Source organism: Mugil cephalus, chromosome 8, assembly GCF_022458985.1.
Source record: "Mugil cephalus isolate CIBA_MC_2020 chromosome 8, CIBA_Mcephalus_1.1, whole genome shotgun sequence".
Lineage (NCBI taxonomy): Eukaryota > Metazoa > Chordata > Actinopteri > Mugiliformes > Mugilidae > Mugil > Mugil cephalus.
In genome coordinates this window covers 25596335-25621900 of record NC_061777.1, presented here as the reverse complement: position 1 = coordinate 25621900, position 25566 = coordinate 25596335, and the positions used below count along the sequence as shown (strand labels likewise).

General features: G+C 40.7%; 1 protein-coding gene across 3 annotated transcripts in view; it reads right to left on the bottom strand.

Annotated features, from left to right (window-relative positions):
* si:dkey-61l1.4 (collagen alpha-1(I) chain) overlaps positions 1–25283 on the bottom strand; it is a 56223-nt gene extending 30940 nt beyond the window's left edge. For 2 of the 3 annotated variants that reach the window (XR_007113216.1, XM_047590943.1), the window contains exons 1-5: positions 25085–25283; positions 12441–12588; positions 11912–12070; positions 11174–11366; positions 9297–9404 (exon numbers count right to left, since the gene is read on the bottom strand). Coding sequence is in view for 2 of the 3 variants with exons in the window: in XM_047590943.1 (XP_047446899.1) it covers positions 9297–9404; positions 11174–11366; positions 11912–12070; positions 12441–12588; positions 25085–25184 (708 nt within the window). In the remaining variant the exon portion in view is untranslated. Of the gene's footprint in view, positions 1–2554; positions 2703–9296; positions 9405–11173; positions 11367–11911; positions 12071–12440; positions 12589–25084 lie in introns of those variants that run through there. The other variant, XM_047590944.1, reaches the window with a different exon arrangement.
* Between the last annotated feature and the right edge of the window lie 283 nt (positions 25284–25566).

The window sequence follows — 25566 nt, the reverse complement described above, 5'->3', positions numbered from 1 at the left end:
CAACGTCAGCGAAGGCATCCTGCCTCCTCACATTATCTGGGTCTGGCCCAAAATTTCCACTTGAACACTGGAAATACTACACTCAATGTCCAGTAGGTATATACAGTCAGAGCCCAAAAGCCCAGGAAAGCAGAGCAGCTACTGTTAGTTAGGAGGCTAGGAAGCAAGGAAGAGCTCCAAACTGTCATACAGAGATGACCTCTCCTGAATCATGTTAATCACTGGTTCTACCTTTTATTCAGTCTACAAGATTGTACTGTTTGTGTATTTTAATGTTGAGGTTAGAGCACAAACAGTGAGGGACACACCAGAGGAGCTACGGCCATGGACACTCACTGACTCCAGAAACTGCTGGGCTCTGGGTCATGATAAAATTTAATTAGAATGTGCAGTTGGAAGTAATGCACCGTTTTTACTAGTGGTGCTGAGAGAATTTTTTAAACTAGAAAAGTCTAGACTTCAAATATGACTGCTACAAGATTAGAAGGCGGCATGGATTGAAGAAGAGGAAGAGTATGCAAGCACTACAGGCACAAATTCCCCCTTTCAGCAGTACACAATGGCCCTTTATTCTGGACAGGCTGCTATTGTTGCTGCAGTTCTTCCATCCAGCAGACACTTGATCGCTCTGCACCTGAACCTATTTGTCCAGTTAATCTTCCCCACACTGCTCATCAGTATTGCTCTGACAAACTGGGAACACTGTGTTACGTAACTGAGACACAACAATGAAGTAAATGCTAAACCAAAACTAATCTACAGGCCAGTACAGAAGTCACACAGGTGAGGTCCACCACATTCAAAATATGTACGTTGTGTTTCCTACGTTGTTCTCCAGAGACAGTGGCTCTTACTTTCTTCAGGTTTTCACACATTATTAATCAGCACTGCACAATAAACCAAAATAAGTTTCTGTTGCAGAACACCAATATGGACTTGTCCCTTTCATGGAACAGCTGCATCATTACGCCAGAGCTTTAACTTCTCTCAAGACCCCCAGTCAGTATAAAAAGAGTATAAGATCTTTTCTCTCACTTTTATGCTGATGACACACAATTATCCCACTCAACTTCAGAAGTGAACATATGGCTGTGTGTTCAGCACACAATATGAGAATGTGTGATCTCTGCAGCTGGACCATCACAAATCTACACCGAATAGCCACAACATTAAAACCACTGACAGAAAAAATAAATGACACTGACCTTCTCTTGAAAATACATTGTTCTGCTGGGAAATTCTTGAACCTGACATTAATGAGGATGTACCACTGTCTAGACCAGACCAGGCAAACCAACCCCACAGCAATGACACCACTTGATGGCAGCAGCCATCCCCAGCAGGATGCAGCCTATTTAGGAACAACTCAAAAAACAACAAGGTGTTGACCTGGTCTCCAAATTCACTACATCCCAAACTTATCAAGTGTCTGTGGGATGATCCACAGAGGCCCCTCCCCTAAACCCATAGGACCCAAAGACCCCCACTAATAACATTGTGTTTCCAGACACTACAGGACACCCTCAGAAGGCCCATGTCCATTCTCTGATGAGTCAAAACTGTTTTGGAGGCACAAGAGAGACGTACACAATATTAGGACGGTGGTCATAATGTTATGCCTGATCGGTGTATGTCTGTTATTCAATTCAGTTAAAACGAAAAAAGTCCTCAGCACGGTTGGACTAACAGGAGACAGTCTGATACTTTTAGTAACAACATATTTTTCAACAAAAAAAAAACATATCTGTGCCTTGTAGTTTGCGGTAGCACTGTAAGTTCAGCCTAATGTCACTCTCAGTTTTCTGTAATTTAAACTGATATAAAATTAACTGTCGGGATAAGTAAATACAATATTTTACGGTGTGAAATGAAGAACAGTGCGTGCAGATTACAGAGTGAAGTTTAATTTAAGATAGAATTTGTATCTGACTCAAAAGCTACACTACTATCATCTGGAGACGTAAGCAGGACCTGTAAACCTTGTTCTCAGTGTGATCTGTATCCAGTGGGCCAGTTCACCTCAGGGACAGAGGTATTTCAGCAACTATAAATCAAGTCATTTATCTGCAGGTGAGGAAATGATCTCTGCTAGAGGGGGTCAGCAGGAGGGTCAGGAGGTATTAGCAGCGTCTGAGGTCTATGAGTGGCCCTCACCTCTGTTGTTTTGCTGGGACGGAGAATTTCCTGTGCTAAGTTTTCACTTTGGCTCGCGTGTACTGGCTCTGTGCGTGCAGTTTAAGATCATCAGAGAGAATTCGATCGGGGATATAAAAGGGCTTTAAATCGCATATGCATTGGCTGAGAGCAACATGCTTCATATGGATCAATTTAAACAGACCTCTATGAATAAAGGATGTTTACCACTGGCAGCAGAATCAAAGAACTGTAACAGAATAGCTGATTTAATATCTCCTACATGGCAACCAAAAGATTGTGGAACAGTTAGAACAAATGTCAAAAAAAAAATGATGCTGTGCTTACTTTTGATTCATTCATACTACCTCAACCTGCATCCCAAAAAATAGACATTCAGTCTATCCTTTACAGTACATACCACATCTGTCTGTTCTCCATCCACAGTCAGTCCCACATGGAGAGTGTTCTGCAGCCAAAGGCAGCCCAGCATACAGGTTAATGTAATCCACATGTCAGCAGCATGTACTCTGTCACTGCAGCTGTGCTTAAGTCAAGCAGAGTCCAGAGCCCATATGCAGTCCACTGATCCTGTCAGAGCAGGAGCTGCAGGCTTTTCCCCTCCTCCAGTTGTCGCTTAGAGGCAGCAGAGACACACCCAGGACTAGCACACCCCGAACTATTCAGTCATCCTTGAGGAAGGATGCTTATCTACTTCATAGAAGAAACATACTGCCGCTGTCAAATCAAAGCCTTATGACTTGGTCTTATCTTCATAAAGTAGAGATATTTCAAAACATCTTTCCTTCTTTCCTTTTCATTATGTTAAAACCAAATCTTCCATGAGACACTTTAAGATCAAAAGGTGAGGGGACACAGGTAAAGACACGTGGAACATGGGTGGTGGTGGTGGTGAAAGAGGTGATGGTATTGAACTTTCTGCTTATTTTACCTAGAAAATATGACAACTTTGGAATGTGGCCTCAGACATATGGGCATTCCTTTATTTCTTAAAATGACATGACTAGATGTTCAAAGGTTTAAAAAGCAGCCAAGGCTCTGTTCCACATTTCCCAGACAAGGCCCAGACAGAAATGGTATGCTCTCAGCACCCAACTCCCTGGTGTCAAATACAATAAGAGGTTCTTTTTTTAGGATAAAATACACAGATCAGGCATAACATTATGACCACCTTCCTAATATTGTATAGGTCTCCCTTGTGCCTCCAAAGCAGTTAGGACTCATCAGAGAATGGACATGGGTCTTCTGAGGGTGTCTTGTGGTGTCTGGAAACACAATGTTGTTAGTGGTGATCTTTAGGTCCTATGGGTTGAGGCAAGGGGCCTCTGTGGATCATCCCTCAGATACTTGATCAGTTTGGGGTGTGGGGATTTTGGAGGCCAGGTCAGCACCTTGTGCTGTTCTTCATGTTTTTTGAGTTGTTCCTAAAGTGTGTGTGTGTGTGTGTGTGTGTGTGTGTGTGTGTGTGTGTGTGTGTGTGTGTGTGTGTGTGTGTGTGTCAGGCTACATCCTGCTGGGGATGGCTGCTGCAAGGAAGGTCATTACTATGGGGTGGAGGTTCCTGGTCTGGTCTAGGTGGGTGCCACATGTCTGAGTAACATCTACATGAATGAATGCCAGGTCCAAACGTTTCCCAACAGAACAATGAATTTTCACATGATGGTCATTGTTATTGACTCATTCTGTCGATGAATTGTCAGAGTAACTACAAATTTTTCTCTGTATTGTTTGAAAAACACTAAACTTGAAGTTCAGATTAAATGTGCTGATAACATGGTAGTAGTGGTTCTTTTCTCAAACACTCTGTACTCTGATGAAGTTGGTTTGACCAGATTACCGGCCACAGAGCATGTGCTGAGTTTTTCCTGGGATAAGATGATAGATACATGTTGTAAGTTGAAAAAAAGCAGACATCTGGATATGATACAAAAACAATGAGAAGGTCCACCTCAAAAAAAAAAAATAATAATAATAATAAATAAAACACTCTTCTGCAGATTTCCTCTGTTAACCAGTGACAAGCAGCAAGATCGGAGTCTTCACTCATACCTCTGTGTCCATGCTAACAGGGGGTTACACTACTTTAGTTGTTTGTTCTTTGGCTACTGTCCCACTTGAGGCATGCATCCAGTGCTGGCTGTTTTGAGTATGACCCCCCTCCAGCACCACTGGCCTTGCAGTTGGAGTGCAAGGTCATTTATCAATACCAGGTATGGAAACAATGGACTTGTATATTTGGTAGTACCAACTTGACAAGTTTGATTCAGAAGCATACCTTATGACTCCTGTGAAATGCATTATGGGATGCCTGGCTGTATTAAGTCTATACAAGTTGACTTTTGATCTGCATCCTTGATAAAAAGGGCAGGGCAAATACACACCTGGACAGTTGTACTGTACTTGGTCAAAAGTGTACTTTGAATTGGAACAGTACTTAGACAACGAGTCAACAAGTCATTGCCCTAATCAGCCACACCAGTGAAGGAGTGGATAATAGGCATGGCTGCAGAGGCCGGAAGGGAATCATCCCTCTTGCTATGAAAGCTCACCATGTTTTACCTGCTGCGTTTTTTCAATATAACTCATTAAAAATCTGATCTCTTTTAGCTGTGATTTTTGGTTTGCATTTTATGCTTTTGTACTCAAACTGGAACGTAACAGCTTTACAGCACATGATAATTTAGAGACTAAAGAACAGGTGATCTGATAGTCAATGTGTTGTTCATCCATGGATATTTATTCAACAATGATTAGCTACAAGAAAATTGATTGACTATATGAATGAATCATTGCATGACAATTAGATCAAATTTATCTGTGAATTGATCAGTCCGTGAAGGTTCACAGTCATCCAGGTTATTGGACAGATTTATCAGGTGGCCAGACACAATTTTAAGTATATGCTTATGTTCTTTTTAAAACAAAACATTTAAAAATACAGTTCATAAAAAACATAGCATAGAATTTAAGCTGAAGCTAAACACCTACACATCATCTTTAAACTTTTTAAATCTGACAGTTACAGTACTGTGGGCTCATGGAGCTTGTGTGATGACAACCATCTGTCCCATGTGAATGACCCAAAAAGACATAAACACAGGTCTATGCACTACAGGATGCACCCTTCAGATAAAATAACTGTATTATTAACAGCACAAAATTGCAGTGAAGACAAAATAGATTTGTGCAAGCAGATCTTTAATCATCCACTTTATCCAGTGCAATACTGCCAACCCACACAGCCATCTGAGCCACTAACCTTTTACGCCCCCACCACCCTGAAAAGTACATCCTCTATTGAGTATGGAAAGTTGGCAAATATCATTAAAGGGTGGATAGTGGCTGCACAGAGGATGCAGCTAGAGAAATAGTAATGAATGAACACAGGGCCAAACCATGAACCTTGTTTCCGTACTTCTAGTAAAATACTGCCCGTCCCTATTAGGAAAGTCAAAGCTTTATACTAACAAACTACAAATCAATTAGATATGTTTTGCCTCTGTTATAATTAACTTCCCAGAACACACTTGAGTCCATTCATCGGTTCCTCTATTTGCCATCGCTGACTGCTGTCTTCCTTCATTAAACAGAGGCTATATTAATACATGTACTGTAAGCACATGATACGAGCAGCTCCAGTACACAGCTCCACTATCCCCACATGAGTCATCACCGTGAAGCAGCATTCAAACTAAATCAACGTCAAACAATTCTTTCCATACTTGTTAACAAAGCACAAGCTCCAGTGCTGCCTGATCAGGCAGCTTTTATCCCTCAGGATGAATAAATAAAGTATCATCTATCTATCCATCCAACATCCTTCCATCCATTCATCAGTCCGTCTGTCCATCTGACCGTCTGGTGTTTGGATCACTTTCAATTTTTTCTATGCAAATTTTTAACAGAACCAAAGTGCATATACTTTTTACAACTTTTTTGTGTGTGCTTGCTTATGCAAATCTGAGATGTGACACAGTACCGTCACTTCTTAGTTTTGCTCTCAGGCATACTGGGGGTTTTCCTGTCATGGCCATGTTTGGAGTTTATGTCAGTTCTTAGTAGCACTAAATGTCACCATTAAAAAAGTGACTTGAAAGTTTTTTGTAACTGTATTTAGAACATAATATACAGACTAATCAACACAAGAACACACATCAATTAAAACGTAGTACTCCCCAGGCCTATCAGTGAACTACATGACACCATCAAATGGATTAGTAGTAGCCAGATGTGAGTAGTTGTGGTGGTTGGCTGCTGCAGATTGTCGCTGTATGTTGCTGCTGTCATTTTTCAAACAGTATCTGTCTATACTGACTATCTCGTTACAGTGGACTCACTGATGTATGGACTCTACAGTTCCTTCAGCGCTGCTGGACGTGGTTATGGTGGGATAAGCCATGTTCTAAATTAACAAAACGACAACAATATTTTAACTATGGGCAAAGTAGTCCGCATTTAATCATGGTTGCAGAATAAACAGTGACTAATGTTGTATAAATAAACGTCACACAAATAAATGCAAGAAAACCCCTACCTCAGGTAAATACACGGCCTGGTGTTACTTAAGATTTAACCATTTAAAATGTGAACTAAACTTTAATAGTTAAAGCTGCTTGTAAACCATATCACGTATGCAACTTCATGGCAAACCAAGTGGTCTGACATAAAGAGTGCACAAAGCACTGGTTCTCCATGTACCTGATTTTGTCTTCTGTAGAGCAGAAACAAAAGCATGAGATTATATTTTTGTCACTAAAACCATATCTCAACATTCTAAGTTACAAAACTAAAATGTTCAACTATTCACAATGATGAACAGGTTCTGAGAAGAGGCCGTAGAGGCAGCTACATTAAGGGGTGTGACTCATACACAAAAATCAGTCAGCTGAGTTTTAAAGGCTAAACCTGCTGGCATGCATGTCAGTGTCAGTGTCACTTACAGTTTTTCTCAGTCACTTCACTACATTTCTCAGTTCAGAATTTAAGTAAATGGTCTTGCTTCCATATCGCACTTTTCTACTTAATGGTCGTCAAAGTGCTTTTGCAGTCACAGACTCATCCACCCATTCGCTCACACAAGCACACACACACCAGTGCCTACTTACTACTACCTACTGAGCCACAGCCGCCCCATTATGAAGTATATTAGCTGGAGCACAACACGTTACAATGTCTGACAATGGAAGGACAACAAATTGGACAGGGGTCAAGAGCCAGAGAGAAGATGAAGAGGAGGAGTTTGGAGGCAAAACAGAGGAAGAGGCCGAGGACATACATTCCTGATGAGATAAGTGCCACACTTGTAGACCACGTTCTCAATCCTGGGCTTACAATGGGTTGAGGCTGGTCAAAGGGTGCAGTCAAATGTTGGAAGAACTACTGTGTCATTAATCATTCAGACTTCCTCGACACAACAGGTATGTAATCTAACAAAAGGCACTGTACTGTAATACTGTATACTCTTTGTAATGCTGCATACAATATTACAGTATTCCTTCCACATAGGACTACAAGACAACTTCACAGAGGTGGCAGAGGGCCCCTTTTCACACCTGAACAGGAGGAGGCTATTTGCACCATGGTTGTAGAAAACAATGACATAAGACTAAGAGAGATAAAGACTGCCATTATGAAGGACAACAACATCTTTGAACACATCCAAACAGCCAGCATCTCAACCACTGACAGGGTGCTGAAAAGACACCAAATGAATATGAGGCAGCTGTACACTGTTCCATTTGAAAGAAATGGTGAAAGATTGAAGGAGCTGCGCTACCAGTATTAACAGGTAAAACATGTATGAGCATGCAGTAATAGTACCTCACAGTAAACAGTACAACATAGTGATATGCAGTATAGTAAGTGTGACCTTTACACATTTGCTATTGTTGTAGAACACCTTTTTAGACACTCTCTACATGGATCTTATCCCTGAACAAGAGAGGGGTAAGAGGTGGCCTGCCAAAGTATGTGATAGTTTGGAATAATGTCAGTTTCCATCGCTCCAACATCATTAAGCAATGGTTTGCCACAGCAGGATGCTGATGGAGTTCCTCTCACCCTACTGCCCATTCCTTAACCCCATTGAGGGATCTCTCTCCAGATGGAGATGAAAAGTATATGATCTCCAGCCACATACACAGATGACTCTTCTGGCTGCCATGGATGCAGCATGTGATGACATCAGTATGTGATGACATCACAGCAGATGCATGCAGAGACCGGGTAAGACACTAAAAGATTATTTCCACGCTGCATTGCAAGAGAAGATATTCATTGTCATGTGGATGAGGTTTCCTTTGTGCTATGTAGTGCTGTCTTTTCTTTTCTGTATCACACTGTCATGATCTGTCAACAAATTACAGTACAAACAGTAAAAACATAAATGTGAATCTTGTCCAGTCTCTTGCAATCAATCTCCCACATACACTAAGGTGTACCTTAAATTTACAATAATTGTCATCAAAACTTTAGCCATAGTTTACTTCAGAACATTCCTCCAGAGTACACTGTTATTTTGACAACATGACTACGCAATTTGACTGTCTTATCTGCACACAGTGACACAAGGACTTATCATTCTGATGGCAACAACATGTTCATTAACAGATATTTACTTTTGAGACAGGTTGTTGCATGGTGTTTTGCTATTTGTACAAATTGTTCTGAGAAATGCACTTACTGTTTTGCAAATGTCGAGGATGATTCGAGACATGTATCAAAGCGATTGAGAAAAACTGTAATACATATTAGCCCCAACATTCCTACATTAGACATAAATATTATACATGTGCACTGCACAAATCTGAGTTACAAAACTATGTGAACCCTACAACAACTAAATGTTTCCTATAACTGGTGATCAATCTGGAGTCTGGAGCAATCTGGAGGAATTTTAGACCAGTCCTTACTACAGAACCACTTTGGTTCTAGGGCGTTTGGAGCATTATGGTGTAGTTTGTTAAGGGGGCTAAGTATTAGGGAATACCACTCCTAACTCCAATGCAACCAACAGAGGTATTTCCCCTTTATCTTGCAATTTTTGTTGCAATTTTTTAAAACCTCTGGCACACTAAACCATGACTTAAATCACAGTAATAAACCCAGCACACTCATAGAGAAGTTAGTTCTCACTCCTATACCGTGAATGCATCGGAGGCTGGTAGGTTGCAGGATGGCCGATGGAGAGTACAGTGGTCCCTGGCAGCATCTGGATCTCCCATCACAAAGGTCATTTGTCTCACAGCACCCTGAGGACACCAAAAGGTAGAAGGTCATGGGTTATCCATACATTACCCAAAGGCACTGAAGGCCCTGCATTTGACCCTTCCTCTTGTCATGGTCTTTTCTCTCCATTTCAAACAAGGTCAAAGAGGCCAGGGGAAGACCGAGATTCATGTCTGTACAGCCTTGACATCAAGTCTCACGTTCAACCATACATTAAGATCAGATATACTTTATAGAAGCTTAGTAATGGAATAATGTAACACTGCATGACATACTATTTACTGAACAGTGAAGAGGAATGCGGCATTGGAAACTACTGGTAGACTTGAACCAGAGACTATTCTTCCCAGCTGACATTCTCACCACAAACCTGAAACCAGATCTCATGCTTTGATCCCCCTTAATCTGAGTGGTGTACATAGTAGAGATGACCATGACCTTGGAGGATGCTGTGTAGAAGGCCTGTGTACGCAAAACTCTCGAGTACGCCAAGATGGCACTCAACCTGGACCAATGTGATTGGAATCCAGGGTCTGCCCAGCTGAGATCAACTACAGTGACTTTGTTAGAAAGTCAGTCACCAAAGGGCTGAAAATGAGGGTGTTTCAGTTGATACAAGTAATGTCAACCTTTAAGATCTCTCCAGCCAATTGGTGGCCCTGGTTCAGTAGGACAGACATCACCTGGACCCCTATATAAAAGCCCCTCCAACACGGTGTGTACAGGGAAGTAAACCAGAGGAGTTGCCCACCTGGGACACCAGATTTCACAGGGGAGCCCACCAAAGGGGTTGTGGGCTAATCATGGAAACACCTATGAAGTAAGGTGCCCACCTGATCATCCCAATGAAGCTCTTATGTCTTATTTGGTACATTCACCCTCACTAAAGTCACCTATACTCTACAAAAGAGTGTGCAGTGCTATACTTGAAATGAATTTTACTGTCATGTGTGCTTAAAAGGAGCTGCAATAACGAGCAGGTAAACCAAAATAGAGTGCAACAAAAGTAATCCAAAAAAGCATTCAAGAATATAAAGAACCAGGCAGAGAACAGTAGGGAATGTCAACTAGGAACAACAAGGGAAAACAGGCAAGGACTTAGATTAATGGATGACTGATGACAAACTGACAAAAGAGAAGGGAGAAACAGGGGCCATGTATACGCAAAGACTGATGGGGTAATGAGACAAAGGTGAAGCCAATGTGGCAGAGCAAACATGTAAACATGAGGGACAACACAAAGGAGGCAAAACCAACAGAAAGACAAATTGGCAAGAAACACACATGGAATAACAGTGTTTTGTCAGTTTGTCTGTGTTTTTCTGTGCATCTTGCCTGTGTTTCCTTGATATTTCCTCCTCGTGTTCCCTGGTTGACTCTCTTGGATTTATTTTTGTATCTAGACATTTCTATTTGAATTTTGAATTCCTCCCTTGGAATACTTCTTTTGTTGAACTTTTATTTTCAGAATACCCTGATCATCATCACATTCATACATATATATACACACACACACACACACACACACACACACATACATATATATGTATTGTTTATCCTATCCCTTTCCTCGCTACATATTGTGACACTCATATAAGAAATACTGACTTTAACCATTACCTTTTCATTACGACACTACAGTGTTGTAAGGAAAAGTTTTCTCTACTGCCACCAATTGGCAGAGGAATGTCAGTGAGGTTGACTCAGCCAATGGCAACCGAACTAACCCTAAAACATCAGTAGTTAGTGACTTTAGACAGTTGTGACATTACGCAAATATACACATCCTTACTTCAAAGGGTGTTTCAAAGCCCTCTAGGGTTCCTCCAATCATGAGCAGGCCATCTATGGAGATACCCTGCCAAGGATAAGCCCAGTTCACCATCTCCACAAGAGAACAATCTACATAAACCTCCAACCAGAGCGGAGACACACCCAGTGACACCTGGTGCCACTGACCGTCAAACAGAGGTGCCACAGGGAACCTATATGTGAATGAGACAGAGAAGACAATCAGGAAATCAGTGAGTGCAGCAAAAGTAATTTGAGGCTGGATGGACTGAGTTCCAGCAGTGACACATGTTTGTTACTATATAGGTCTTTTGTAGTTTTGGCCACTGTGTTTTTTATCTGTCACTATGAACCATCACCAGATCTGCTGTAGGACCCCTACTGATCCACATCTATGGCTATTTTCATCCAGTCCTGGATGAAATTAATCCAGCAGTGAAGATGGTTTAGTTGCTTTGCTAAATGTTGCTGTCCTGATATTGAGATATATTTGAAATACTGACATCAAAATAACTTTAGAGAATGAACAATTACCAGCAACTGCAGCACTTGTCAAGAATGCTTTAATCACTTAATATCACTTTGTTGCTCTGATTGGTTGTATGAATATTGAATTACACAGATTTATTTTTCCTCTTTGTATCAGCTGAAATGCACCATAATAATATCCCAACAGAGTGTTACCAGACGTCTACTCTGATAAGAAGTGACTTTCGTAACCCCTATTGCTGGTACGTACTCATATTCTCTGTGTTGGGTGGAGATGAAGGTGATTGAACGTGGGCCAAGTCGGAGCTGCAGATGGATGTGATGTTGTGAGTTCAACAGAGTCAACACACTGCTTTCCTCCACCTGAGAACTGCGGAGGCCCACCAGCAAGCTGAACTCATCAGAAAACCTGCAGCAAAGACGTTCAATCTCAGAAACTACCTGTGACATGTATGATTACATAACACAAAGGCAAATATTCACGCATTTAGATGTGAATATGTTGATATTTTATCATCACATTTAATTTGAATACTCTTATCCAATGTAGACTGTCATCCAGTCATTATGTTAACCTAAGATAATAAATAATCCATCTTTTCAACTCACTGTCAGAAAGCAGTCTCATGAATATAAATTTTCTCAATATATTAAACTACTCCTTGTGTGTCGGATTCTTGCTGTCATTGTGGAACATGCAGGCAGCAGACTTACAAGTGGTTACTTGTAGACACACATTAATTAAATAAAGAGAAAAAAGCCAAAGAAATAGAAAGTACCCTGGTCCAAACGCATGCTGCGCACTCATCATCAGACTGGTGTAAAGGCCTATTTGAAGAGTTGGACAACCTTGACTGTCCACTGTTAGGGATGCATCAGTGCTGTTCACCGCCATGTGGGACAAACGCTGCAACAGATCCACTGTCTCTGTTGAGAAAACAAAGAAAGACCAAAAAGTGGTGAGGGAATTCACATTAATCCAACTTCTAAACAACTGACTAAACCACACTTACAAGCCTAAAAAAATTATCATATGTATGTTTTATCAGCCCTTTTTACTCCTGGGATGATGCATAGATTTTTATTATTGACAGACAAATATACACTGACACAGAATGTCTTGATTTGGATAAATCTGAGTCAGATTTGATTGTTTAACACAATTAAAATCGGTCTTCCATACGGAGGGCTACCCTGGTTACAGTTGTGTTGCCAGTTTTAAATCCTGTTGCGATGCAGTGCTAATATTAGCCCACAAGTGCACATGAAGCAGGATAACCCCAATCAGTCACAACACACAAACCACTGACAGGAGAAGTGAATAACATTGATCATCTTGTTGTTCATCAACATTTGGACCTCGCATTCATTCATGTAGATGTTACTTAGACATGTAGCACCCACCTAGACCAGATCAGGCACCCCCACCTCCATAAAAACAAAAACTGCTCAGGAACAACTCAAAAACATCATCAGTAATAACATTTAGGGTAGTTAGTTGGCCCAACTAGCTTAACATGGGTAGTAGTCGCTAAAAAAAAGTACGTGTTAAATAAATACAGTAAAATATAACAGAGGCTTAACATACAAAATAAGACCAATATAATCATGTTTAAACTCATTTAGGGGATTAAAAGAATTTGTGAAATAATGGATAATAATGGAAGTTGTATCAGCCAGGGGAAATGTAAAATTTCAACTTAGTTTTAGTAATGGTAAGCAGTCTAGATTGTTACTGTAGAATGGTCACACATCCATCACCCTCAGCAGCTCATCTCCCTGACTCCTGACCTAACCCCTTCAACTTTTTTTTTACAAGCCACTTCAGGCGCGATGCACTCGTTTACCGTGGAATGGCGGTGAAATCCAACACCAATCCAACAGGGTGGGTGATGAAGTCTTTACAGCCTTTGTTCATTTCTCAGTGAATGAGTCAGAGTTTAGCGGTAATGTAACAGCCGTGGATAAAGGAAACACATGACTGTTCACTGCTGATGAACCACAGTAAACAGCACCCAGAGCATTTAATTCCACAATGCATGCAGTGTCAGTGTTATGTCTGATTCCTCATTTTTTATGTCAACACTGAATATGAAGCAAAAGATAACAAAATCAAGCAGTAGTCCACATTCAACAGAGAGGAAAATACTCTAATTATCTCAGCTTTATTTGTGAGCACATTTCCAGAACCTTCGAACCTGTATGAAAAATACCAGCCAGCAGTTTCACAGCAGAGTGATTTGATACGTACAAAGTCTGTAGCCATGGGACTGACTGGGGTTGATAAAAAAAAAATGGGCCATGTGGCTTGCATCAATGAAACGGAACATTTACATCCATCCTCAACAATGGTGGAAGAAAATGACTTAAAACGCCATAATCCAAAGTTAGAAGTGTGGAGACTCTCTAAAGGGAGACCCAGCATATGAAATACTTACCAACTTCAAATAAAATAAAGCCACTATGTTCGAGCACCTCAACAGAGAAGATCAGCCATTGTCTTCAGACAAAAGAGGCAGCAGAGTCAGTATTTGGTTTGTCATATTGTTGCTTTGCAGTCAGCACCTGGGAGTCATTGTTGCATCATCTAGGGCAGTGCTGCGTTCAAGTGCATTTACAAAACTTTATAAAATTTTATAAAACTAAACAACAATGACATTCAGTAGATCAATAACACACAATTTACATTACAAAGACTACAAGTCATTGATGTTAAACTGCACTCAACAATTAATACATTAATTAATGAGAATATAGTAAACAAACATTTCCTAATTAGGGTTAATGAACAGATCAATGCTAGCTTGAGCTGAACTATGCAAAAGGTAAAGTTTGAAATAGATTCTTCATACATAAACACCATGATAAAATATGTTATTATAATTACGTTTGAAAAAAATAGTTTAAAAGGGGAAATTCAGTCTGTTTTTTGAGATTAACCAAAGCATTAGTCACCTTGTCAAAAAATAACTGAAAAAAAACAAACACAAATTACAAATTCAACATAACAGTGAAATAGGTTCCTGATCCAATTAGCATTTCTATTACCATAACAGATGTTAGACAAAGCAGGGAAGCTAAATAAGTGTCTTTACACGTCACAGTTGTCACGTAGAAGGGTTTGGATCCAGGACCCAAATGCAAGACAAGGGTGATGATCAAACAAAGGGTATTTAACAAAATAAAACAAAAGACACTGTAGGCATGACAGGATACTCCTAAACACTAAGCAAAAAACCTACACAAAAACATGGCTTGACTGGAAGGTCATTGAAATACAGCTTGGGGACAAAAATCATGGTAGGTAGACAGAAACATGGCATAGAAACAAAAACAACGCCACAGGGAAGAAAGGGAAGGCAGGGATACATACGTATACACAACAGAGGGATGATGAGACACAGGTGAAATTAATGAGGGCGAGCTACACAAGGAGAAACCAATAAGCAATCAAAGGAAAACACAACAAGGAGGCACAACAGAAAGGCAACGAAGAAACTTAAATAAAACAGGAAACAAAACATGATCATGAAATTACACAAACAAAATCAGAATTGTGACAATAGTATGTACGTACTGTATGTGTGGTGAATGACCCGGCTCTCACCTGTCTGCCTGTACAGAAAGTTCATCACTCACTACATCCTGCCTCCACCACCGCGACTCCAGTCACACAAGACTGGGCTCTGAAAATGTGCTGAAAGCTCTGCCGCGAACTACGTGCTGCATTCCAGTCTACAGCTGCCTGTATATTATATACAGCACGATGCTGGGTGTTGAAAAGAGGCATGCATTCTTATGTGGGAGTGTTCATTTTATACCTTTGGATGTGATGAAAAGAAAATGAAAAGAACTGAGGCACAGTAATTTCCGCTTACTGACACAGACAGAACATCCAACTTGTATTTTGTAAAAGTACGGTGTGGTTTGGGGAAACAGGAGTATGAAAATACTGTACATTAGCCCAGCTACTGCAGATAAATACACCATGCACATGCACAGATGGGAATGTACTCTTCTTCAAAGCAGAAAGACTGAGTTCACGTGTGCAGGTGAAAGCAGGAAACCTATCATCTTGTCTCCATGTGTTGAAAGGTACGTTTGGACTTGACTCTTTCTTCATTCCCTCATTCTACAGTGCTGACTTTTTCAGGCACGGCGGTTGGGGAATATGCCAGCAATCAGTCTGTTTCATATTTACACCAGGGACATGCTCAGTAAAAGCTACTTGCCAGCTACGAGGGCAGCCTTCAGATCTGTTAAAGTTGGCAAATAAATGTGATGCATTTCAGTGTTTTCAACATGTGTTTGTTAGGTACTGATACGTGGACAACATGTAACAAATGCCTCCAGCTCAGCGTGACTGGGCTGCAGGTGGCTTTTCTCCAGTCAGCTGATTTCATACCTGTCATGTAAACAAGAAACCTGGTGATCTCCTCATGTAGATTTGGTTTGGAGAATGCACGCTATGTACACATGGAACAAGGTTTTTTATTAATCATCTTTTTGGATTGCATACACAAGCAAACACTGGTGCCTGGAGAAGACAAGGAAGTTTGTGAAGTTAAGCATTAGAGAGGCAAAGAAGAAAGCACTATCACTGACATTAGGGATCCACACTGAACAGGCATAACATTATGACCACCTTCCTAATATTGTGTAGGCTTCCAAACAGATGATGTCACTCACCAGAGGTGTCTATGTGGTGTCTAGCAACAGGATGTTGTTAGTGGGGGCCTTTCTCAAGTCTCTTGAGACAATTTGAATTGTTACTGACACTTTATAAATAAAACTGAACTGAAATTATATTAATCTTCCCCACCTACAGTTTTTTTTGTGGAGGAACAAACCCTTCAGTTGGGAAATGATAGTGCTCCAGCAAAGATCTTACAGGTGAAACAGATCATTTGGACGGGCTTTGTGTGGTGATGGACAGAGTAACAACAGTGTCGTAGTCACACACATCATCTGAGTGGTGTTGGGACCAGAATACCTGGTCAGAGGACCAAGGTGTTTAGAATCACATCTGTTGTAAAAGACAGACAGGGCAATAAGTTAAAAGGACAAACTGTTAGCAGTAAATGTCACAGTGAACCAATGAATATCGGAAGTCTGAATGCATTCCCCCAAAAGAAAAGGTGTATTCATAAACTTATCACAAACTGATGTTCTTCTTGGATGTCACAGTTGTAGAGTTAGCTTCTATGATCCAAGAACATAAAGCAACACTTTTTGAATTGGTGCTAAAAGTATGGTTTAGCCATCACTACTACTTTGACTCAGTAACCTATGCTGAATGGCCCAGATGCAGACAGACGCTAGACCTTTCACTTTCAAATTCTCCACATTCTTGACCTTCTTTGACACTGACCCCAAAATATTTCCTCAATTTCCCTCCCAAAAGAATAATATTGAGACACGAATGAGAGACCAAACAAGACGGTAAGCCAACACTTCTACGGCATTAGCCTTAAAACTGCAGATATGAACCAACAACATACACAGTGCAGTAACACAAGGAGCTGCTACCCGTTGTAAGTGTATGTTTTATAAATTGCTACACACAATCCTTCTCCTGCTCACATTCACCAAAACCAGGACACACATACCAGCGCGAATGGAGGAACTTTATTTTCATTGCTTCTCAGATAAGGACATTTCCTACATTCACTACAACACCAACCTCAATGCAACATCAATGGTCCAAAGGAAAACCTCAACGGTAAAGTCAGTCTCTACTGTTACTGCAGTGTTGTTTGCTTTTTTTCATGAAGCGGCATTTATGACTGCATCCAGACTGGTTCCATATAAACCTGTCCAATCATGTAGATACTATTCGAAAAATACTGTTATAAAACTGTGTTTATGACTTTTATCTGCTAATAGCTAAGTATAAGGTTCATTCTGAGATTTGCTGAAGGGGTTCACAATCTTTGAGCACACATATGTGATGGTAAATTGTGAAGCTTTTAGAGGTTTTAGACTTGGACACAGCATTCTCTGAAAACAGTGCTACTCCAAATCAGTCAGCACAATTACATAATAAAGCCACACCCATTTGATACATCTCCACTTGGTATTTAACTCAAGACTAAATTTGCAAATATTCAATTACCAAAAAGTAATTGAGTCAAACATGGGATTTTAGTGCTCCTGTGTGTCTGAGACCAGTCGCTAATGCGATCCTAATGAAGCCTGTGCCGCTCAGGGCTTTTAGATGTGTTTGTAATGCAGGTTTCTAAAAAAAAAGACAAGCTGAAATGAGAGTTGTTCATCAGAAATTCACATGACTAGTGTATGTTACCTAACAGATACTCACCTGCACTCTTACGATAACCATTATCAGCCAAAGATTCCATTAAGTAGGTGTGAACTGAGGTGAAACTTATTGGTGACAGATGTGCAGACCGTATTGTAAATTGACGTCAGATTTGATCTGAGTCCACCTCCTCTATTCAGAGAGGGGTTTTTCAGACAGAGATGGCTTCCTTCACTCCTCTTTCAAGCCGTTGTCTTCTCTGGCTAAGATGTGGATATTGTTGCCTCTCAAATAAGTGTCCTTCGTCCTTTGAGGATTGACAATTGAATCCTGTCCTGAAGAGTTAGTTCTTCTGTGCTAAGCCATGTGTTTGTGAAGGGGTTGTTTCGTTTCTGCAAAAACACCAGGACTACATGTACTACATGTCTACATGTACTACATGTTTCACCTTTTTTGGGAGATGTACAATGATCTGGATGATAGCAAGTTTCATTGCTGATTTGACAGAGAGCTGAGTGAACTCTACCTAGCTGGACTAAAATCATTTCCTTAAGATCAAATCTGGGACATCCCATCACAAATGACCAGCATCATTTTCATCAGACCTAACATTAACATATGCCTCCAAATGTGTCTCCATATCTAATCTCAGTTTCGTTCTCTGTATGCAAATAAACCATTCTTACTTAGACTTACTCATTATTTAGTAAGTAAACAGGTAGAAGGTGCAAATATTTTGACACAGTAATGCAAAGATATGTGGACACATGTAATCCAGACCATCTCAGTAGTCCTGGTGGTGTTTACATCTGTCTTTTATGTGATCGTATTGTAATGCAAGGTCTGTACAGGCCCTCAGATTCCTCGTCTCCTTAAAAGCTGACAATCTAACACTAATTTTTATGTCAGTACTAAACACGAGCATCACACCAAACTGTGTATAGTCCTCATAGACTCTTACAGGGGTCAACTTGCAATGTTGTATCATCACCAAGCAGATCACCCTTGTAGATGTAAAGTGTGCAGATGGATTTTCAAGGCTCCAGCTACAAAGAGGCTGAGGTGCCAGAATCCTCTGTTCACTTTTAGACATTCAGAACCAAAACATCCATCGCAGCATCAGGAGATGAGTCACAAAGATCAAGGGCATGGTGCCATGGGAGCGAGCAGGCTGCACAAAGCCCTCCTGGTGCTGTCAGGTCAGGTTTCAAAGAGTGCAGCTAAACACCACTAAATACAGAACACTCATATTTAACTTACACAGTGTGTTCTGCAGCACGGATAGGATATCCTCTTATTTTCAGAACTGCTGAACGTGATCTTAGACTTAACAAAATGACTGAAATGTTGCCTCTCTGTTGTGATCAGAAGTGTCGATAAAGTATAGCTCAGATTTCCCACATTCTCTGAGCTCACTAGAGTATAATTAAGTCAATACTGTTCAAAGCTTCAGCATGACTTCGGCTTAGAAAGCAACTTTTCTTTTGTTTTTTGCAGTACAATAAATTTAGATGTCTGTTTGCTCCTGACAAAAATGTCATAACAATTATGTTGTTTCGACTGAATCATAATGACCTTTTCAGATCCTCTGGCTTTCTTTCCTACATCATCAGAAAGTTGACATTTTGATTCAGAAAGAAAGATTCAGTTACAGGTGTGTTACCATATCACACTGGCTCTGCTGTACATTTATCTGGGAACCCTCTCAAAAACCTCTCTATGGTATCCCAGCAGAGCTCAAGCAAGTACGACACAAGAACCACATTCCGATTAGCATCAGTGCCAATAAACAAATGTTCAGACCACACAAAGCTCCTTACACATCAGCGTGAATGCAATAATAGTTAACTGCATGCTGCTCTTTAATGTAACTTTGGACACACTGACTCACAAAATCAAAGGAATGTGGACACATGCGCCCCAGACCACCTCCAAATGTGGTCAGAACTCTGATCTTTTAAGTGCAATCTCAATGCGTGGGGGAGGTCATGCCTGTCTTTCATGCTAGCAACTTGAGAATGGATTGCCCAGATGGGATCTTAATGCAAGGTCTGAACTGACTCACTAACATGCTAAACCAGGGCTGGAATAACATGTTAGAAACATTACCATAGAAACATCACTATGTTAGACCTGTCAACATGACAGTTGTGTTCGGTGCTGCTGCTTGCATGGCTTCTTAGTCTTGTTCTCAACAGAGGGACCTGAAGAGGGTGTTTTCTTCTGGTGCCAAAACTGCCACACTCTCATCAACCCACTGTGTTTGTAAAGTAAAGCTATACACTGTTTACTATAGTACAGAGATTACTCAGAGGGATTCTAAATCTGCAGTTTATGAGCTACACTGTTAAGAGTTGTTGGCATTTGATTTTTCAGTTAGATCTGTGGGTTACAATAGAGATCTGAGATGGTTATCACAGTCGTCACTCCTGTCCACCTACAGTGAGCCGTATAGTTTGCCTGACTTTTCTCCCAAGAAAATTTCATCCCAAGGCACAAGAGATCTCTGTCACCCTAAGCCCCACGCAGCACCTTGGGTCAGCCTTCTGTTGTTCTTGGACGCTTCCAACCCTCAGCTGGTGGGCCTTAACCAAAATCTGGCTTTCTGCTTGCCTTTCACAAACAGAAAACCAATGTTACTGACGTCAGGGTGGAGACCAATGAACGAAGCGAGCAGCATAATGAAGATTGAAATCGAAGCTGCCACGAAACAAACACCCCTCTCAAAGTGGACTGGCAGTAGTGGTGCTGAAAGATTCAGTCAAAAGTTACTTTTATTAATCAACTCCAAACCACTGAAATGTATTATTTATTTGATTTTCAAGAAAATGAATCCTTATACATCAAAATATCCTTGTACACTCAGGTACTGTATTTATTTATTTATTTATTTTTTTCATTTATTTTTATGTAAAGAAAAAAAGATTCTAGACATTTTTGCCCGCTTAGAAAGTCAGACCGAATAAGCATTTATTTTTATTAATTAGTTTGATATTAAAGTTAATAGTTCATAGTCTTTTCTCATTGAAAATGTATAAAAAAAATAGAAATTAAAATGTTGTAAGGTTGTGGTTTTTCCCTAGTGTACCAAAAACATTGCCTGAACCATTATTTCTACCTTGTGGCTATATACTGGGGCTTGGCTTAGACAGACTGAGTTCTTATTTGAATATAATTCTGGTTAACACTCCATTGTCATTATGCTTATGTTTTAACTGATACTGGAATAAACAATTCTCCACGTGCAAATGGATAGGCCTACAACCAATCAGAGCTACGACATATGTGACATTAAGTGATTAAGGCATTCCTGCTTTTGACTCTTCTATTACAACAGATGAGACAGCAGAATCTAAATAGCTAGCTTCTCCAACAGCAGTCATTTACTTGTAAAAGAAGATCAACTTCACAACGCACGGATGACGTGTATGACTATGTTACTCTTACTCTTCGGTCCATGATTGCAACCAGCTAAACTTTGCTGGACAACGCTCAATTCCCAACAGGCGTGTTCCAGACCAACCTCCTGCCACAGACGGTGAAGTTGGTCTGACTTCCAGGCTATGAAAGATGAGCAGCATTAATTATTGGTCGTCTGCCCTTCAACGCTCAGCGCAGACTTGGGTGGCTGCCCTGCCTGGCTGTCAGTGAAATAGTCAGTAGGTACTTTGATGTGACATGAGAGGAGAACACAGAGCTCACAAATAAGCTCTCTGCCTAAATATTACATCGGATACAACGGAGATGAAAAACGCCATGCTGTCTGCATGTCACACATCAAAAGAATGAATTCCTTCAGGAGGAGATATCTCTGCTCATTCCTCAATGAGCCTCAGAGAGATACTGTACTCAGAACAGCTGTGTACAGTAGGGCCATGCTGCCAAACATCAGACAGCAGAAGAGGTGTTCTATTTAAAGAAGACTACCTGACACGATAACTGGATAAAATATGGACTTACATCACACTCCTTTCAGAAAAATTATTCTGAGCATTTAAATCGACTTATCTGTTAGAATGAACAAAACTGAATAAATACAGCCACCTATACAGGTGATGTTTCATGGTCCAAACAACTTTATTGGCAAAAGTTAAACCTGCACAACATCATATTGTTCACTATAGTCAGAAAGATTTGATCCATTACTGAACTGAGGCCTAAAAGCACCTGATGTTTATTCTTTATAGTGACTTCATTGACTGTAAAAGAAAATGGGCTAAAGACCTGGAGTTAGGACAAATTTGGAGTCAGAGTCTGCTAGGTAGTATAGAGGAAGGTCTTGATCTCCAGCCCATACTTCTGTGTTGGAACGCCCCTGTAAACTTTTGACGTAGTCTGGCTTACCACGTAGTCATTGTTCTTACAGTCTCTGATCAATTTACCAGATAGTCAGTCTGCTGTTGGTGAATGATGGGCATAGGTTAGCGTTTGTGGCTCTTATCTGTCTTGTAAAGTTGGAACTGCCGGGACACCTGTGGGCGGCTTCTCCACCGAATCAACTCACTGAATTTCATATGGAATCGGTGAGCAAGATCACTCTGATTGGCCGACCAGTTTATCAAACTACCACAGACGAAGTGAAACAGAAAAATAAAAATAAACTTGAAACAGAAGAAGGAAAAGGAAGGAGTGAAGAAGTTTCAATGGTACACAGGTTTCTCTTGTTTTTCATCTTTATCTCATCTGAAGATTTAAATCTACAACTGTTTTCATGACAATGTGATGATGTTGAATGAATAAACTGTAGAACAACTGAAAAGCAAGATTCAAGAGAGGCCAGCTCTGTACGATGCTCTGTAGCTTCAGCCTCCTAACCAAACCTCCCAGATAATAGTAGCTCCCTCTGTTTCCCCTTTTTCAAATGACACACATATAGACTACTGACTAGAATGATGCCATTTCATGCAGGCAAAGATTATATGTTCCAGTTGACTGTTGGCCTTAAATGCCAAAGCCTGGTTTCATTTCCAGTAGTTCCTACATGTCAGTTTGATGTATCTTTGGATTTAAAATACAAAAAGAAAAGAGTAATTCAAAGAAAGTAACTGCATGGGACAGCTAAGGTCACTCAGAGCTGCTCTCTGGCTGTCATCACGTGGATGTGATCACACAAAATTCAGCTAGGAGGCTTCTTCAAGATGCGCCAGACTGATCACATGTGATCACCCAGTGACGCTTGCCAGTTAAAGCCAGTGGCTTTATTTACTGGCTTTACTTACTCATCTGCAGAGTTTTAGATTTCAGATTCTCATGCCATCATAGACTTCTACAGACATGTGTTCTGGTGATCAGATTTTTTAAAAACAGAAAAATATAGCACTGAACACCTGAGTCCCAGTACGCTGCTTGGAAACACTTCTGAAGAGAAGGACTCTGATTTGTGTTTTAAATTAACTTGTAATCCTAGAGGTGCACTTACTTTTGCATATTACAGATTCATAATTCTGACTCATTTTCCTGAATAAAGTAATTTTATTTACATCTTCTTTGCCTACTTTCAGAACTGGTTGTGTTTTTAGTCCTTTTTTTTAATTTGTCTTTGTCTCACTACTTGCAGGTCCCTGCCCTGTACAACTATCAAAGGTGCCCAGCAGGTTCAACTCGGTTTACAGATGAGGGGCAGTCAATGCGTGGTGCACCCACCGAGTCCTTAGGTCTTATCAAGCAACATTACCATCGGTTGTAGCATTTCTCTTCAGGACATCGGATCTACAGCGAACTACAGCCTCGTACATGTTTGCTGATATATCTGAGACTTCCCTTCACCAGGACACTGACCTTACAGCAGGAGCTGGTTGCACACCACCAGAATAAGATCAGTCCGTCCCCCTTTACCAATACCAGGTTCTGTGGGTATTCATTAACATCTTTAAGCCACAGACCCCACCTGCCTGAAAACCACTACTATAATCCCTGTGCCTTAGTCCTCCTCCATTACACGGCTGAATGATCACTGGCCTGTAGCTGTGACACTATAATCATAGTAAAATATATGGACAGACTGGTGTTGCAACATATCAAGGCCCAGATTCCACCTGACCTTGACCAACATTAGTTTGCCTACAGGTCCAACAGATCATGTCCATAGCCCTCCACACTGGTCTCAGCCACATTTAAAGTCTCTGCCCTCTTCACACTGTACACCCACTGTGTCGCCACCAGGGATACTAACAATGTCATCAAATTTTCTGATGACACGGCTATCGTGGGACTGACCAGTGGAGGCAATGAGGCTTCATACAGGGAGGAGGTCCAGAGACTCTTGGCCTGGTGCAGTGACAACCACCTCAACCTCAATACCAGAAAGACCAAAGAAATCATCACTGATTTTAGGAGGTTGAGGAAAACCCAGCACACAGGTCTGAGCATCAACAGAGACCTTGTGGAGACGGTCACAGACGTCAAATTCCTCGACATCTCAGAGGATGCCAAGGAAGAACAAGCTCCTTCCACCTCTAATTAAACACCTTCGCCACTGCAACAAAGAGAGGGTGCTAATCTACAGATGTATGGTGTGGTATGCCATCTACACCACAGCCAAACAAAAAAATCGTTCTAACTTGTGTGCAGTGATCATTAAAGTTCTTCTTACTTGGCACTTAATGGAACCTGTGCCTCTCTTTGTATAACAAGCGACAATATCTACTACTACTGTATGTGCAACTAAGGCATTGTGACCAAGCAATTTCCCTTGTTTTGATTAAAGTCTAAATATAAAAGGAGACCTTAGGTATGCAGCTATAATATTTAGCGTATTTTTGACCAGAACTCAGTTTACTGAAAAGGTGCATTAAATATTTATTTATCTTTAGAAGAACACGAGAGGAGCACATGGAGTTTAAGTGCAGCAACAGCGGCTCTCAGTGGGAGAGCCCGGTACTACCAGATAGTGTCAAAGCCTGCAGTTGCAAATTCTGTGAAATGTTTCAAAGGATATGAGAAAATCAATGAATTCAAAGTTCCGGCACAACATGGAAATAAATTGCCTTGCATCATAAATGTATCCTCGCAGCCATCTTTTCTCAGTAGGTCAAATGAATATGAGAGTGGAGGGAAATCTTCACAGCCTTAAATAGGTTTTTGTTTTTTGTTTTTTGTGCGAAATTTAAAATTTAAAAGCATTCAGTGTATTTTAAGATTATTTTAAGGTAAGGTGTTTCTTACCTGTGCGCTGGAAAGGGCCGTCTCTGTGCAAAGGCATCACAGCGTGTCCCAGTATGTCCATGCAGACCAACAGAAACTGAAGTTTGGGGATTAAAAACATAACTAACGTAACTAAACTAACATTAAAAGCTGCCTAGACCAAGTGTATTTTTCTGTTTCTTTTTTGGCGATCCACAACTCTGGCGTTATATTCACTGACCGCTACTTTTATTCGCCATAATCAAGTCACCTACTCTTCAAACAGTACTGTCCGGTCAATATCTTCAAAATAAAAGCGTTGAACGCAACGCTTCCGGTAAATGCAAGAACACATACAGGTCTGTAGAGAAGACATGTGTGGTAGAGTGCATTGAGCATTAAAACCACTGTCAGGAGAAGTAAATGACATTGACCATCTTGTGATAATTCAGTGTTCTGCTGGGTGAGTTTTGGTGTTGAAGTTGAAGGCCCAGGCCCATGTGAGTCACAGCTGGTTTGGAGGC